The sequence below is a fragment of the Cibotium barometz genome, chromosome 27, assembly GCF_041138505.1.
Source record: "Cibotium barometz isolate CiBa-2024 chromosome 27, ASM4113850v1, whole genome shotgun sequence".
Taxonomy (NCBI): Eukaryota; Viridiplantae; Streptophyta; class Polypodiopsida; order Cyatheales; family Cibotiaceae; genus Cibotium; species Cibotium barometz.
In genome coordinates this window covers 16,108,306-16,122,785 of record NC_141072.1, presented here as the reverse complement: position 1 = coordinate 16,122,785, position 14,480 = coordinate 16,108,306, and the positions used below count along the sequence as shown (strand labels likewise).

Here is a 14,480-nt window from a genome sequence, read left to right as displayed (position 1 = left end):
CATCACATCGATTGGAGATCGAGACTGGCAAAGCAGCACGGATCCCCCGAGAGGAGAGGGTATGCAGATTGTGCAAAGAGGAGATGGAGAGTGAGGAGCATTATGTATGCAGATGCAGAGCATATACAGCCATCAGAGAGAGATATCCCATTTTATTCAGAGAGCCACATTCCCTACGCCAGATCTTCGAGGCAGCAGACCAGCGCATACTGGGGAGATTCATTCTAGACATACAGCATCACAGAGAGACATCGTTACAGGCTCAGACAGCTCCAGTGGGGGGACGACAGACACAGATTACTACATTTTTTGAGAGATCCATCCCACTCCCAGCCCCTACACAGCAGGGAATTACTCTCCAGAGAGCAGAGACACTCAGAGCCCGCAGGAGACAGAGGACACTTGGCTTTCGGACACCACGCCTATACCAGAGAGAGATGACAGAGATCAGAGCTCAGTTTCATAGAGAGGGTGTGGAGCGACTGGCTCACGTCAGAGCAGACCCAGGCATGTTCCTCAGGGAGCTGGGGACACCCCCTTCATTGATGTGGGTATACCATTTTATAACCCCAGTATGGTACAGGATGGAGCTAGCTAGGTTGCATATCATGATTGTATATTCCATGCATATAGCTTTGCATTCTCCTCCATCCCCTCCCCCACTCATTGTACTTATTGCATAGAGAGAGAGAGATATTTTCTTCTAATAAAACCCAAGCATACAAGTACATTTCTTATACAAACATAAATGAAAGAAAAATACTAGTGATAGTCATGTGTACGCGTACTTATCTGTATGCATAAGTGTGCGTGAGAGAGAGCGAGAGGGAGAGAGAGAGAGAGAGAGAGAGAGAGAGATACCTTTACTCGTTTTGCATCCAAGGCCATGACTGGGATGAAGATCAGCAGCATACCACATGTATGAACCGTTGCCGTTATCCCCATTTGCCAACAGAACCAGCGAACTATTGGCATTGGGTTCTATTTAAAAGAGAAAAAAAAGAGAGAGAATACTCAGCAACACATCTTGTGTCACACAGAATTCGATAATCATCAAAACAATCCCCAACTAATGTTACTTACAAGAGAAGATATGAAAAATGATGCAAGGACTGAGAAGGTTGTTAGCACGACAGAGGGCCCAGCTAGAGCAGTTGTAAGCCTCATTTCATGCTCAGGAATTGGTGAACCACTCAAACCGATAGCTTTAACTCTTTCATCCTCCAGAAAGTTTCGTAGTATGTTTACAAGTACAAAGACATCATCAATACCTGCCAAAATCATGGTTACCCCCCTTAATCAAGCTGCAAAGGTATGTGGAGATTGAATACATTTACTCAGGATCTTGGGCATTCTCATTGAAAATCAACATCTTACTTTTTACCTCAGGAAAATCAATCTATGTAGTAAGAGAAACATTCACTTCAAAGGCTTTATTTAATGTTACTCTTCAAGCAGACAACAGTGACCACTCCTTCAGTTTTCATGCTGATACCCTTTATTGCTTATCCTGAGGTAACGCATGGGGGTGCCTTTGGCAATCCACTGAAAAGCCTCAATGGGACGCCAAGTCGGTGTGGGGTACGGTAGGGGCCTGAGTGAATGTTTGTCTCAAAAGACAAATGGTTGACCACAGCACAGTCATGCAAAGATCTAGAGGAATCACTAGCAATTTACAAAAACAAGAATGTGTAGCTCTAAAGACCAAATCAGCATTTTTCCAATAAGGAGGTGATTCCCGAAATCGCTCAGCGCCTCAGGCCGTCAACACACCATCGCCCAGCAGTCGCCTCAACACGCCATTGGAGCAGCAGTCCCTCAAAACACAAAAGGCAGCCGGCAACACTCTGTCAGCAGGGCGCAGCAAACGACACACAGGCACCGGTGTACAACTTTAATTTTGAGGCAGTGCCCTCGGGGACCTCTGCAGGCATTGAGAGAGTGAGAACTAGGAATTTCTGCTTTGAGCCCACACAAAAGGTGCAGTCACACCTGCATCTCTGTGGTCCCCAGGCTGCTGAGAACTCTTCGAATTCACTCAGAGCTGATGATGAGTGTCGTGTGCGTGAGAGCTGCTGCTGTAAACCTGCAAACGAAAGGCCTGAAGTGCACCCTTAAGATTTTCCAGAGCTTTCTCAGTGGTCTTGAATAAAACTTCTTTCCACATACCAAAAAAATTTTGCTCTGTTCAAGTCGCAGCCCATCCTTTGATTGGCATTATGGCTTCTGCCCAAGCCAATCATAGTCCACCTCCACCAATCCTTTTGTCCAAAGACGAGCTTAGGACCTTACAGGCAGATTTTGATAAAGAAGTCAAGACCACACTCATTGGAAAGATTTTCGGGTCTCATCCCTCCTGATCACAGGCTAGAGATTGGATCCTGGCGGCACTTCCCACAGGTTTTGGCTTGCATTTCATTGATGCCCGCTTGCTTGGAAGGGACTTCTTTCGAGCAGCTTTTGATTTAACAGATGCAACCCTTACAGGCTCTTGAGAGCAGCCCGTTTCCTCTCGGCCCAAGGGAACTATTCTTCTTCCATACCACTAGAACTTCGACCCGGTGCAAAAGGACACGACTTTTGTCCGATCTTCCTCAAGTTTCCCAGCCTCCCACAGATTCTTGGGAAGTTTTTGGCTTCTATAGAGTCAACCTTTGGACAGGTTCTGCAAGTCCCCGCACTTCCAAAGCCACCTTCCACGGCTGTAGCAGCTGTCATGGCCAGTGTTGATGAGGTACCACAAGTCATGATACTCGTCAGTGACCCTTGTTTTACATGTAATCATGTGGTGCTGACAAGACTAGATGGCTCTTTATTCAGATAGCGGATGGAGATTGCCGGTAGACTGGACCAGTGCCGTGTCTGTCAACAGGGCCACATTGCCAAACATTGTCCGAGAGCCATGACCGCCCAAACCCAAGCAACACAGCCCAAGGCTCCTCCTGCACCCACTGCCCACAAACCTCGGCTTGTTTGGGTTTATAGACAGATTGATAGGCATGATGCGTTACATAGGGATTTATTGCATAAGGATGTATTGCATGGTGTTGTACAGCAGAGTGTGCAAGCAGAAGAGTCAGAGGTATACGCCTTGCAGCATCTTGGTGATGATGTTCGTGTTGATGATGACGTCTTATGCTCCTCAATCCACCACACCTGATAACTGTCCTTCCCTTAAAAGGGGCAATGCAAACCTATGAGAGGCACCGGTGCCATGTTTTCTGCCTCTTTACCATGAGGGTTTGTCTCATGAAGTGTGCAAGGCCTTGGTGGCATCTTTTCTCGCTGCCGGAAGCAGGTCGTCAGGAACCAACTTCACCCAATACGGAGGCTCCCATTGATATTTTTTTCATGCAAAAGCATAAGCTTGATGCCGGCCAGTGCACTAGTTTTGGCAAGCTTTTAGCTGGGCACACTTTTTGGTCCACTGCAAATGAAACTAAAGGTGGGGTTTGTACTTCAGTGACAACTACAATTATTCCTTATATGATTGACCATGGAGTTATTATTCCTGCCAGAACACAGTGAATAATGATTTCGCAAGGTGGATTGAAAATTGGTGTGCTGAATGTGTAGGCTCCTAACCTCAAAGGAGAATGAATTCTTTTCTGGAATGCCATCATGGACTCTCTCCTTAGGCAAATCATTGGATCATTGGAGGTGACTTCAACATGGTTGAGCAACCTGCAGATAAAAAGGAGGAACATGAAGGCATCATTCACCCGCTTGAGAGGGCATCCAAGAAGAGATTTATCTTTTCCTTACATGGCAGGGATTGTTGGTTCGAGGATGACTTCGGTAGGAAGTCAGATTTACTTCTCTTTTATTGGAGTAATCACAGGAGTGGTGCACATTGCATTTATGCACGGGTGGACCACTATCATGTTGATGATTGGGCACTTGATAGAAGTGGCACTATCTTCATTGCCCTAAGCACTTCAACATCAGATCACTCTCCTGTGGTTTTGGCATTAGAGATCTGGGGAGCCAGAACTCTTCTCCCCGAGTAGGCATACCAGAGTCCTTTTCCTAAGATGCAGGAGTTATCTTGGCAGGTGATTGATGTTTGGAGTGCTTGTGAGGCTCTTGACTCTAGGCAAAGAGTTGCTCTTGCCTTAAAAAGTGTCACTGATCTTTATCACAGTGTGGTTCTAGCCAGGAGGCAAGAGATCTTGGATATAGAGAGAGCCATCAGGTGTAGATTGTGTGCTTTGCAGAGGGAACTTGAGAAAAACATCCTGATGCCCAGTGGATCTCAGATGCATTATGCACTGTTAGGAATGAGTTCCAGGACTCCTTAGAGTAACGTGCAAAGTTCCGTTACCATACACAGGAGTCATTCTGGATTTAGATAGGAGATAGAATCATAGATGTAACGGACATTTTTTTGCTGCCCATGGCTCTCCCATAACAGGGAATGCAATAGACAACTGCAAGACTCACAAGGATTGCTCCACTCAGTGCCTGACATGGTCATGAGAATTACCTCAGATTTTTAATACTGCTTGATATCTGAAAAGAGAATCACTCCCCTCAAAGGGATTAGGGCACAGCAAAAGGTCCCTGCCATGAAATGAGTCCTGGCCCAAGCTTATCTCGGATGACGTGTGCATTAATTGATGCCCCTTTTTCAGCAAATGAGCTTAGACATGAGATTCAGGCATTACCACATGGTAAATGACATGGGAATGATGGCCTTTCTCCCACATTTTTCATGAGTTTTTGGGATGAGATTGGGGATGAGATCACTGTGGCATTACAAGATATGTTGAACACGGGCTCTATGCCTCCTTTTCTTACCAGGGGTCTTATCCACCTCAATCCCAATAGGTGCCTCCCTATGCCCAGTGAATCTCAGATGCATTATGCACTGCCCAGTGGATCTCAGATGCATTATACATTGTTGGGAATGAGTTCCAGGACTCCTTAGAGCAGCGTGCAAAGTTCTGCTATCATGCACAGGAGTCATTCTGGACTTAGATAGGAGGTAGATGTAGCAGACATGCACAGGCATCATTCCGTTATCATGCACAGGAGTCATTCTGGATTTAGATAGGAGGTAGATGTAACAGACATTTTTTTGCTGCCCATGGCCTCTCCCATAACAGGGAATGCATTAGACAACTGCAAGACTCACAAGGATTGCTCCACTCAGAGGGCTGTTCACTGACTATGGTGGAAACACAAGCTACTCGGCTCAATATTTGTGCATAGCCATCAAACGAAGTGCCAATCAGTTCGTATTTCTGCCCTTCATTCACAACCAACTTCCTTGGTGGCTTTGAGCTGACAGCTGACTTTGTTCCATAAGGTATTGATTGGCATTTTCACTCAGGGTGGGAGTTTTCAACCATTAGAAATTTGGGCTCCCCATTTATCCCACATATACTCTACTTGTTGGTAGAAACTGGTATGTAGAACCTTCAATAGCTGAGTCAACGATGAAAGAATTCACCTAATCTAAAAGCAGACCACCATTATGAGCTCTCAAAAGTGTGCATTTCAAATAGAAATAGGGGCAACTTTGAACATCTCTGTTCAAGGTATTTTTGATCGGTCAGAGTGAGCTTTGTGTCACATTGACATGGCAGTAGTGACAGCGCATTTAGAGTGACAAAAGAAGTGAACTGACATCATGAAATTTTTCATTGACTTATATAGCTTGGAGCAAGATCCAGCTTCATACTGGACAAACAATCCAAGAGAAGAAATAAGATAAACATACCTAGACCAAGAGCAAGGAAAGGCACAACTGAGCCTGCCAAAGGAGTGAGTTTGATGCCAAAAGCAGAAGTTAACCCAAAACCAGCAACAACGGCCAAAGACACCACAGTCAAACCCTGAAGAGTGCAAAGACCACCTCAAATGAGAAGCATTCCAATTGACCTTAATAATACTTTAAAGTTACAAAACAATTCTATGGTTACATAAACTACATTAATGCATGGAATGACTGCAATACAAAAATTGAGCTTGATGTTTATTGTTACCGTGAGAACAAGCCAAGTGTGAGAGTGGACAGGGTTTCGGAGGTTAACGAAAGCGAAGAATGAATACAAGGAAACCAAAACAGCACTCAGTATGAGCTGCCAAATAGGCGTCTTGTTTGCATCGTTCAGAACGTCTTCCGATGACCTCTGCGAAACAAAAGAAGGAAAGCTCGCTCTCTCTCTCTCTCTCTCTCTCTCTCTTACACACACACACACACACACACTAACTCGCTCACTCGCTCGCTCACCACGCACTACGCGCACACATGCATGCAATCTTTAGCCTCAGCAGATGATAACTCTCTGATATGCCATTTCAATTCTGACCAGGGCCCATTGACGACCTACCCACATGCTGAACTGAACCTGAAGGTCGTCATACTCTTTTCCAGCTGCAAAGTTTGTTTCGTCCTGATTCTCTCTCAATGGAGCCAGCTTGTCGATCATAAGGTTTTCCCAATTCACTACCAAATCTTTTCTATCACCTGTTGCAAGGTTCTCCTTTAACCTGTTTGTCATGTACTCAATAAAAAGTGGATGTTCATGATGCCAATTGTTTGCTCCCCACCGAATTGCCCCGATCTGCATCAAATCCTTAGTGAGACACAGCGCTAGAATACAGACAAGACGAACAAAATCCCACAATTCATTGTTTGAATTATGAAATATATCAAATCCCTTCCACAACGAACTTCAGGGAAAGAGCCTTACATCGCTTATGTTGCCAAAGGAGTCATAATCAACACTGCCAAAAGCAGCCGTAATGGGGACGTGGGAGCCAAACCAGGAAATGCAGCATGGTTTGTTCTCCAATATGCAGTGTAGGACCTGCAATAGAAGATGGGAGTTTCTGTAAGAAGCGGTATCACCAGTCTTAACGTGTTGATCTTGAAGTTCTCACTGAGATTTCTGGATAGAATTTCAGTTCCTTGCATAAACGTCTACTTTGTTGGCTGATTAAGGTTTTGGAGGATAATTACCGCTGGGTCTGTAGGGTTAGTGCTTGCATGCTTAGCAGTCTCAATTGCACCATTGAAGTGGGCCAAAATCTGTGTACAAGAAATTGAACACATTATCAATGTGAATACACATTGGGTACAAAAATGGGCGAAAATACATCAGCACCAGGTGCTTTTGTTGAATTCGAAATCACCCAAGCCCACCATCATCATCCATCAATGTCTGTCACCCTCCAACGCTAAAGCATTTCCTAAATCCATGCATTGGTATGCAAAAGAGTGCACACACTCGCATGCGTGCTGCAAGAGGATTCATTCAAACCGTGTACCTCAGCCACTGCTGCAGCCCAGCCCCTTTCCCGTTTTGATGCATGTTTTGATGTCCATATGGGGGCACAGTGCCGCCGGCCAGAGGCCAGCAACAGCCTGTGTCATTGTGAATAGTTGGATTACAAAGAATAATTACCAGTGGTTTATACCTCATTGCTTGTCATTGATTTGTAAGATGGACGCCAGTTATAACCCCAAGCTGCAAAAACTGTCATCAAAGACTGCACACCACCTACAATCTATAAAACCACCACAGCATATGAGTTCCTATGTTTGGGTGGTTGTCATTATGCTATGAAGCTCACATATATATGGGGCTCTATATGGAAGAGAAGAGATGCCTCACTCACATTTTGGATTTCTTCCACGCTGTAGGCAGCACTCTTTGTCAAGGAGGTATTCAGTGAACGAAGGCACTGATAGTTTGTGAATTTGGTCTCGAAACCAAATACAAGCAAATTCAACGGTAATGCACTCCGATTGAATGTCACTGGAAATTTGAACAACTGATTGCATAAGCAAAAAGCATCCAATCATGCAGTTTATCAAGAAAAATTGTACTAAGTTAAAGTGTCCACACCGGGCTGCTCAAGCTGTTGGAGTTCTGCGGGATAGTCAAAGTTTTGTCCTTCCCTAAAACAATCCATTGGGGTTAGCTTGAAACATGGGAAGGTATCAAAACCCCAGTCACCAGGAAGCCCATATAAGGAGCGGTTGTAATCGCTGAATCCAAACAAATTTAGGGTTTCCAACACACAATCTGATACATTACGATAACCCCAAGCCAGGTAGTTGTCTGGTCGAGCTATCCCCTTTTTGAGAGCTTGGGGAACAGGTGGACTTTCACAGAAATCTCCCTGGAAAGGAAAAAACTGATGGCATTACGTCCTGCATATAGCTTAATGCCCCACCGTACTTGCTCTAATATACCTGCAAGCATGCATGAGTCCATCCATACATACATACAGGCAGGCACGTATTCATGTATGCATGCATCAATACATCTACCCATCCATCCACACATACATACAGACAGGCAAGACAGGCTAGTTAGGGCAAGCTTGTGAAAGTGAAGTATATAGTAAGATTATATACTATATAATCACATATAGTGCAGTATGGCTGACATACCTGATTGAGCTCAATGTTGTTTCCATCCATTGTGAAATTATACGTAAGATTATATAGTGGTTTGATTGCATCAGTCAAAGCATCCATGGCATGCCCATAGTTCTTTAAGCTTTCATCCAGAGATGCTTTCAAGTTTATGGTCACGCCCTCCTTGCGAGGTAGCCCTCCAAAGCTGCATTTATAGACAAACAGACACATCCATAGATGCATGGACTTTCTGTGAGAAAGAGAATGATGTATGAAAACAAGTAGACCGCAGACTCGGTCCTTGCAATCTACCTTGGACATAGATTAATCATCATTAGATTTAATTTTGCTTATCATAGGATGTGCTGTGATTCTTATTATTATTAATTTCGCCATGAAGCTTTGTGGACTAATTGTCAGTAACATTCAACCAAAACATAACCATACAATAAAACCAATCCTAAGCTAAAAATGCAACTAAAACATAATTAAACCAATCTTAAGCTTCACATGCAACTAAAACATGATTATGCCGATCTTACTGAAGAGATGCATTAAATCATAACATAATTAATTGTAAAGCAAAGTTACTGTTACAAGTGCATTAATAGATTAACCATTTAAGTATTATGCTCCAACTTACTGGGCATCAAAAAACTTTTTCTCAGGAACAACCCGGGAGTTTTGCTCCACCCATAACTGCTCAAGGTCTGACTCTTTCTCTGCACGCATTAGCCCAATGCACAAGGCTCCAAGCAAGAGAATCCCAATCCTGAAAAAAAAAAAGAGTCAACGGTTGGGTTGAAAAGTAAGACCTTTTATCATTATCTAAGCTGATTAACATACCCATTGGATTGAATATTAAACACAATTATTAAGGAAATTTTATATGAAGCATCAAGCTATCAAGCAAAACGTAATCAAGCTTTATCAGTCATAAAGCCGATTGGTATACCCATCGGATTGAGTATTAAACACAATAAGCAAATTCTATGTGCACAACCTTGAAGATTTAGAAAAACTAAGCAAGCTTTATCCTTAATAAGCTGATTAGCAATACCTATTGGACTGAGACTTAAACAAACAAGTAAGCAGAATTACCCCAATGGTATGAACGGACGATGAGCAACAAAAGCACCATAACTAGAGAACAAGTTGTTCATCGTCTCATGGTAACCTCCGAGTATCTTCTGGAAGAGCTGGATCAACGCAGTAAATCACAAGGTTTAATATATATGATATATTAAACCACAAGGTTTAACATAAATCACAAGGACGTTGAGCTTGGCTGTCAAAATGCATTAACGATCAAAATCCAATTGTGCATTTTCTGCTACTTTATACTGTGAGAACATACATGATTAGCCGATTAATTAACCAAACTGTTTGAAAATCATGAAAGATGGGCGCTCTCTCTCTCTCTCTCTCTCACACACACACACACACACACACATCATGCACGCATGCATGATTCCTGCATGTATCGCGCTGACGCTCACACACACGCACACATCATGCAAGCATGATCCCTGCATACATACACATAGATAACTAGCTGTGAACTGAATAGAGAGAGAGAGAGAGAGAGAGAGAGAGAGAGAGAGAAAGAGAGAGAGAGAGACCCCCATTGAGAATGATGTATTGTGTAATTGGCCACTGAAGCAGCTCTTAAAACTGCTCTATAACCAGTAATATTGTCCTAGCTCAAGAAAACTGAGCTCTGATTAGTCCTCATTTCACCTACAAATCAGAAAAGATTTGGCAATAACTTTTTTAAAATGCGGCTTGCAAAATTGCACTCAATACATCTCACCTCTACATTAGAAAAGATCAAGGAAAAAGTTCAAATGCAGCTGTATAAGTTCTAGCTAATTCTTGGAAATTTTTTAATATATATACAAATACATGTTCTATCTAATAATTGTTAAGAGTAAACAGCAGCCTCATGTATTGCTCACCTGATTACCATGTAAAGAAGCTGTCCATCTTAATCAATGCACCACAGATGGCTAATTACCGTGTAATTGAGAAGCTCTCTGTCTTAATTGCATTAAAATTGACCAATTATCCAACCTGTGTCCGTGTTGAAGCAACTCAATATTTAATCAGGAACCCAAGCTGTATTGAACAAGCTGGGTCTATATATTACTATGCAATATTAAACTTAGTGATGGTTACTGTATATCAAGGTTAACAAAGCGAAGATGAGTTAATCAAAAATGATGATCAGAAGCTTGTATTTCCTTTGAGAGGATGACCTTGCCCATAGAGCCGCCGTGTGAGAAACTGGGGGCTTTTGTAGCTGAAATTAAGTGTGGGATTGTTATGGAAAACTACGAAGTGATCACGTACATGAAGTTGATTTGTGAAGTGGATTTGGTGGGGTAATACTGTAGTAATCAACAGATGGTCAAAAAGAGACAGCTTGGTTTGATACCAATCTAGACCTTAATTAAACACTTGTACTAAGCAATAGTATGATTCAAGTAAGAGCTACTATGGATAATAATGGGCTTAAAAGTTTAAGCAAATGAGGGTTGCGAAGCCCTGTTAAGTGTGTGATTATGCTCATGACGAAGAGGTATTGGCACGATGAAGAGCTAAGCATGGGATAAACTGATGCATGTTGGCACAATTAAGAGCTAAGCATGGGCTAAGAGGATGCTAAACTTGTAGAATTAAGAGCTAAGCAGGGGCTAGAGTGATGCTAAATATTCAAGCTTGTTAGAGCAAATAAGCGGTAATTTTGTATGCAATGATGAGGTCTAAGGGTCTAAGCTCGGATAAAAATTATACGGCAACTCGGCATTTAATAGTGGTAAGATCAACGGCCAGATAGGGTCCACCATGCAAAGTCGGCGAGTAGTACGATGCAGGCCCACGCTTGAATACAAAGTTCAAACGCTTTTATTGTCGACAATCTCGCCGGCTCGATTATTCGTTAGACGTTTCCGTCCGTCAACGTCACGTCAACGTACGTTCAAATTTTCACGTCAGCGTACATCAAATTTCTCGCCAACTTCCTCTCGCCGGCAATAATTCCACGTCAACTCGGCAGCTAATTTTACAAATGCCGGGACACCAGACGTCGCGTTACGATCAACGGGATTTCATGCAGAACACTATCTACCGCGTCGTATGATTTCAAGCAGAACAATATCTACCGCGTCGTATGTTTTCATGCAGAAATTTCACGTCAAGGTGAAGATCGCCGGCAAATACTTGACGCCAATGTGCGAATCTACCATCGCCGGCAACATTGCCAGCTAAATTACGGTAATTAGCACGTTAATTGATCGTTAGTAATAAAACCGATCCATCGAAATAAGTTGCTAGAAGCTGGCTGGCTGGCCGAATTACATGCTAATTAATGATTAAAATACACAAAAGCAATTTCCGCATAGTTTTAACTTGCATAATATTAATGTATTTAATTTACTTGTTTTAATTTAGTAGATTTTCCCCAAAAAAATTTTACATATTTGAAGAGTTTCATTGGTTTCTCACGTCAACTCTTAACTAGGGGGGGAGGCCTACAATGCCCCCACTTGTGTCTGACAAAAAAGTACAACTATCTCTTTTCACACTCTTAACTTTCTCATCCCTCATTTCAAACAACAGGACTAGCTATTTCGTTTCACACTTGCCTTCCTTCTTGTCATCATCCTCTCCACCTTTGCTTCTTCTCATTTATGTCCGGTCACACATTCATACAACTTTCTTTTTAACACCACTACGTGAAAGTGCTAGCTCTCTTTCTCTCACACTATCATCTATGTATCCTTTTAGTTGTCATCCTCTTCATGCATCTCTTCATCTCCCCTCCTTTTGACAATTACCTCACACATGTCCAAAATTACACACTCACATGTGATCCTCCATAGTAAGGTCCATTCTCATAGACATTTCACATCGAGGTGCCCATGGGTATCACTTTCCAACCCTTGGCCTAATTTGAAGTCCTCCGTGAGTCCGGTCAACAACACCAACTACAACCTCAAAAGCCACTTTCCCACCTTCCATGGCTACCTTTTGCCCATTTAAATCCAACACCCCAATGATCCAGTTTGTTGAGGTAAGGGTGGGTAGATGCTATTAGTCTTTACGAATATATGTTCCCCTCATGAACATTTTTGCTATAGTTATTGTTTACCTAAGTTGTAGACCCGACTCATGAACATATTTGTCATAGTTATTGTTTACCTAAGTTGTAGACCCGACTGCTCAACATTTAATAAGCTCACACACCTTTTACATAAATTTGTTATGCATTATCTACAAGTAACATCCACTCAATAAAGATGTCGTGAGAAATACAACAAGGACCAGGAAGATACGATCCCAAAAAATAAAATAAATAACAAAATTTGTTTCTTGATTTAAAAAATTCACAAGAAGATGAACTAAGCCAATGAAACACAAGACAAAAATCCATTCTTTATGATAATTTGATTTAAAAAAACCAACCAATGGAAAACAAGAAGATGAACCAAACCAATGGGAAACAAGACAAAAATAGTATCCATTATTTATGATAATTTGATATAAACACTTGAACTAATTAAGTGTAAAGTTTTATATATATATATATATATATATATATATATATATATATATATATATATATCCATTATTATAAAACGAGAGCATGACAATATTGTGAGTAAGAAATCAACCAACAAGCTAGTTGTCAGATAACAAAAATACCAAGGAAATAAGATTTCAATGTTTAATGTAATTGGAGTGGTATCAGAAAGAAAGAAATTATCATGATGATGGTCAGCTAAAGAAAAAGTTACTTGCACATTGGTAAAAACTTACATTTAGTTAGTCATTTCAAAGTTTAAAATAAAAAATATAATGTGAGAAGCATGGCGATAACACACACTTGTGATGTGAAAAGTGATGAAAATGGGCATTGTTGGTACTATACAAACTTTTGTAGTACTTGCATTTTAATATAGTAAACAAATATATAGGTAGCTAGAGATATTCATAATGCTTAAATAGGTTTTAATTTCAAAAATGAAAGAAGAAAAAATGTGGTATATGACTCTAATTCTGAATGGCTAGTCTAGCCTTTGGGATTAAAAGTCTTGACCACTCTATCATCAAGATCAAGTACATAAGAAAATCCCTTCTTATGGAGGTTTGGTCCACTGTTGGGTTGTCATAGACTGCACCAAATGTACCACCTTACATGTTTATCATAAACTGCACCAAATGTACCACCTTACATGTTTATCATACCAACATGATTTATTTCCTCTATAGTTCTCCAGGATAGCCTTATGAATCTTACAGTGAACCCTACTTTACTTCACTAGTACATCTTTTTCTAGGAAAATCTCTTGAAGTGGAGCCCTACTTTCTATTGAAACTTAACCAAAGTTTATGTAGACACAAATTTCTTTGCTCTTTTTGGTCTATGTAGTCTAAACCAATGTATTCTCCATACACCAGGTCTTCAAATGCTACCCATCCCACTCCTACCTCCTACATGGTCATTTCAAATCATTAGGCAAAACTTGGACTCAAAAAGGGCCCTCTAAGAAATGCCATGTTAGCTTTTTCTTTAAAAAAATGGGCCGATGGTAAAAATTTTATAAATCAAATCAGAATTTGTTGAAGATTGTAGATTGGAAATGTACTCTTTGAGATCTTTCCAATGATATATAGCATGATGGAAAATTTTGCATATTCAAGAAGTTTCCAAATTGGTGATGATGTGGCACACATGATGGGCAATTTTGCATATTCAAGAAGTTCCCAAATTTGTGATAATGTGGCACACACGTGCCATGTCATCACTAATTTGGGAACTTCTTGAATATGCAAAATTGTGTATCATGCTACATATCATTAGAAAGATCTTGAAGAGTAGATTTCCAATCTACAATCTCCATGCCACATCATCACTAGTTTGGAAACTTGAATATGTGAAATTGCCCATCATGTTATATATCATTGGAAAGATCTCAAAGGGTAGATTCCAATCTACAATCTCTGATAAAATTTGATTTGATTTGTAAAAATTTAACCATCAGCCCATTTTTTTAAGAAAAAGTTGACATGGCATTTCTTAGAGGGTCCTTTTTGAGTC

General features: G+C 41.3%; 1 protein-coding gene across 2 annotated transcripts in view; it reads right to left on the bottom strand.

Moving 5' to 3' along the window:
* LOC147623093 (uncharacterized) overlaps window positions 1-11,259 on the bottom strand; it is a 32,390-nt gene extending 21,131 nt beyond the window's left edge. Inside the window, exons 1-16 of one of the 2 annotated variants that reach the window (XM_086821160.1) lie at window positions 10,636-10,743; window positions 10,336-10,450; window positions 10,000-10,117; window positions 9,479-9,576; window positions 9,021-9,149; window positions 8,411-8,582; window positions 7,860-8,136; window positions 7,630-7,769; window positions 7,429-7,518; window positions 6,971-7,039; window positions 6,702-6,818; window positions 6,339-6,572; window positions 5,991-6,137; window positions 5,726-5,840; window positions 1,084-1,271; window positions 862-981 (exon numbers count right to left, since the gene is read on the bottom strand). In XM_086821160.1, the coding sequence (XP_086677286.1) occupies window positions 862-981; window positions 1,084-1,271; window positions 5,726-5,840; window positions 5,991-6,137; window positions 6,339-6,572; window positions 6,702-6,818; window positions 6,971-7,039; window positions 7,429-7,518; window positions 7,630-7,769; window positions 7,860-8,136; window positions 8,411-8,582; window positions 9,021-9,149; window positions 9,479-9,576; window positions 10,000-10,005 (1,902 nt within the window). In that variant the 5' untranslated portion in view covers window positions 10,006-10,117; window positions 10,336-10,450; window positions 10,636-10,743. Of the gene's footprint in view, window positions 1-861; window positions 982-1,083; window positions 1,272-5,725; window positions 5,841-5,990; window positions 6,138-6,338; window positions 6,573-6,701; window positions 6,819-6,970; window positions 7,040-7,428; window positions 7,519-7,629; window positions 7,770-7,859; window positions 8,137-8,410; window positions 8,583-9,020; window positions 9,150-9,478; window positions 9,577-9,999; window positions 10,118-10,335 lie in introns of both variants that reach the window. The other variant, XM_086821159.1, reaches the window with a different exon arrangement.
* Window positions 11,260-14,480: the final 3,221 nt, after the last annotated feature.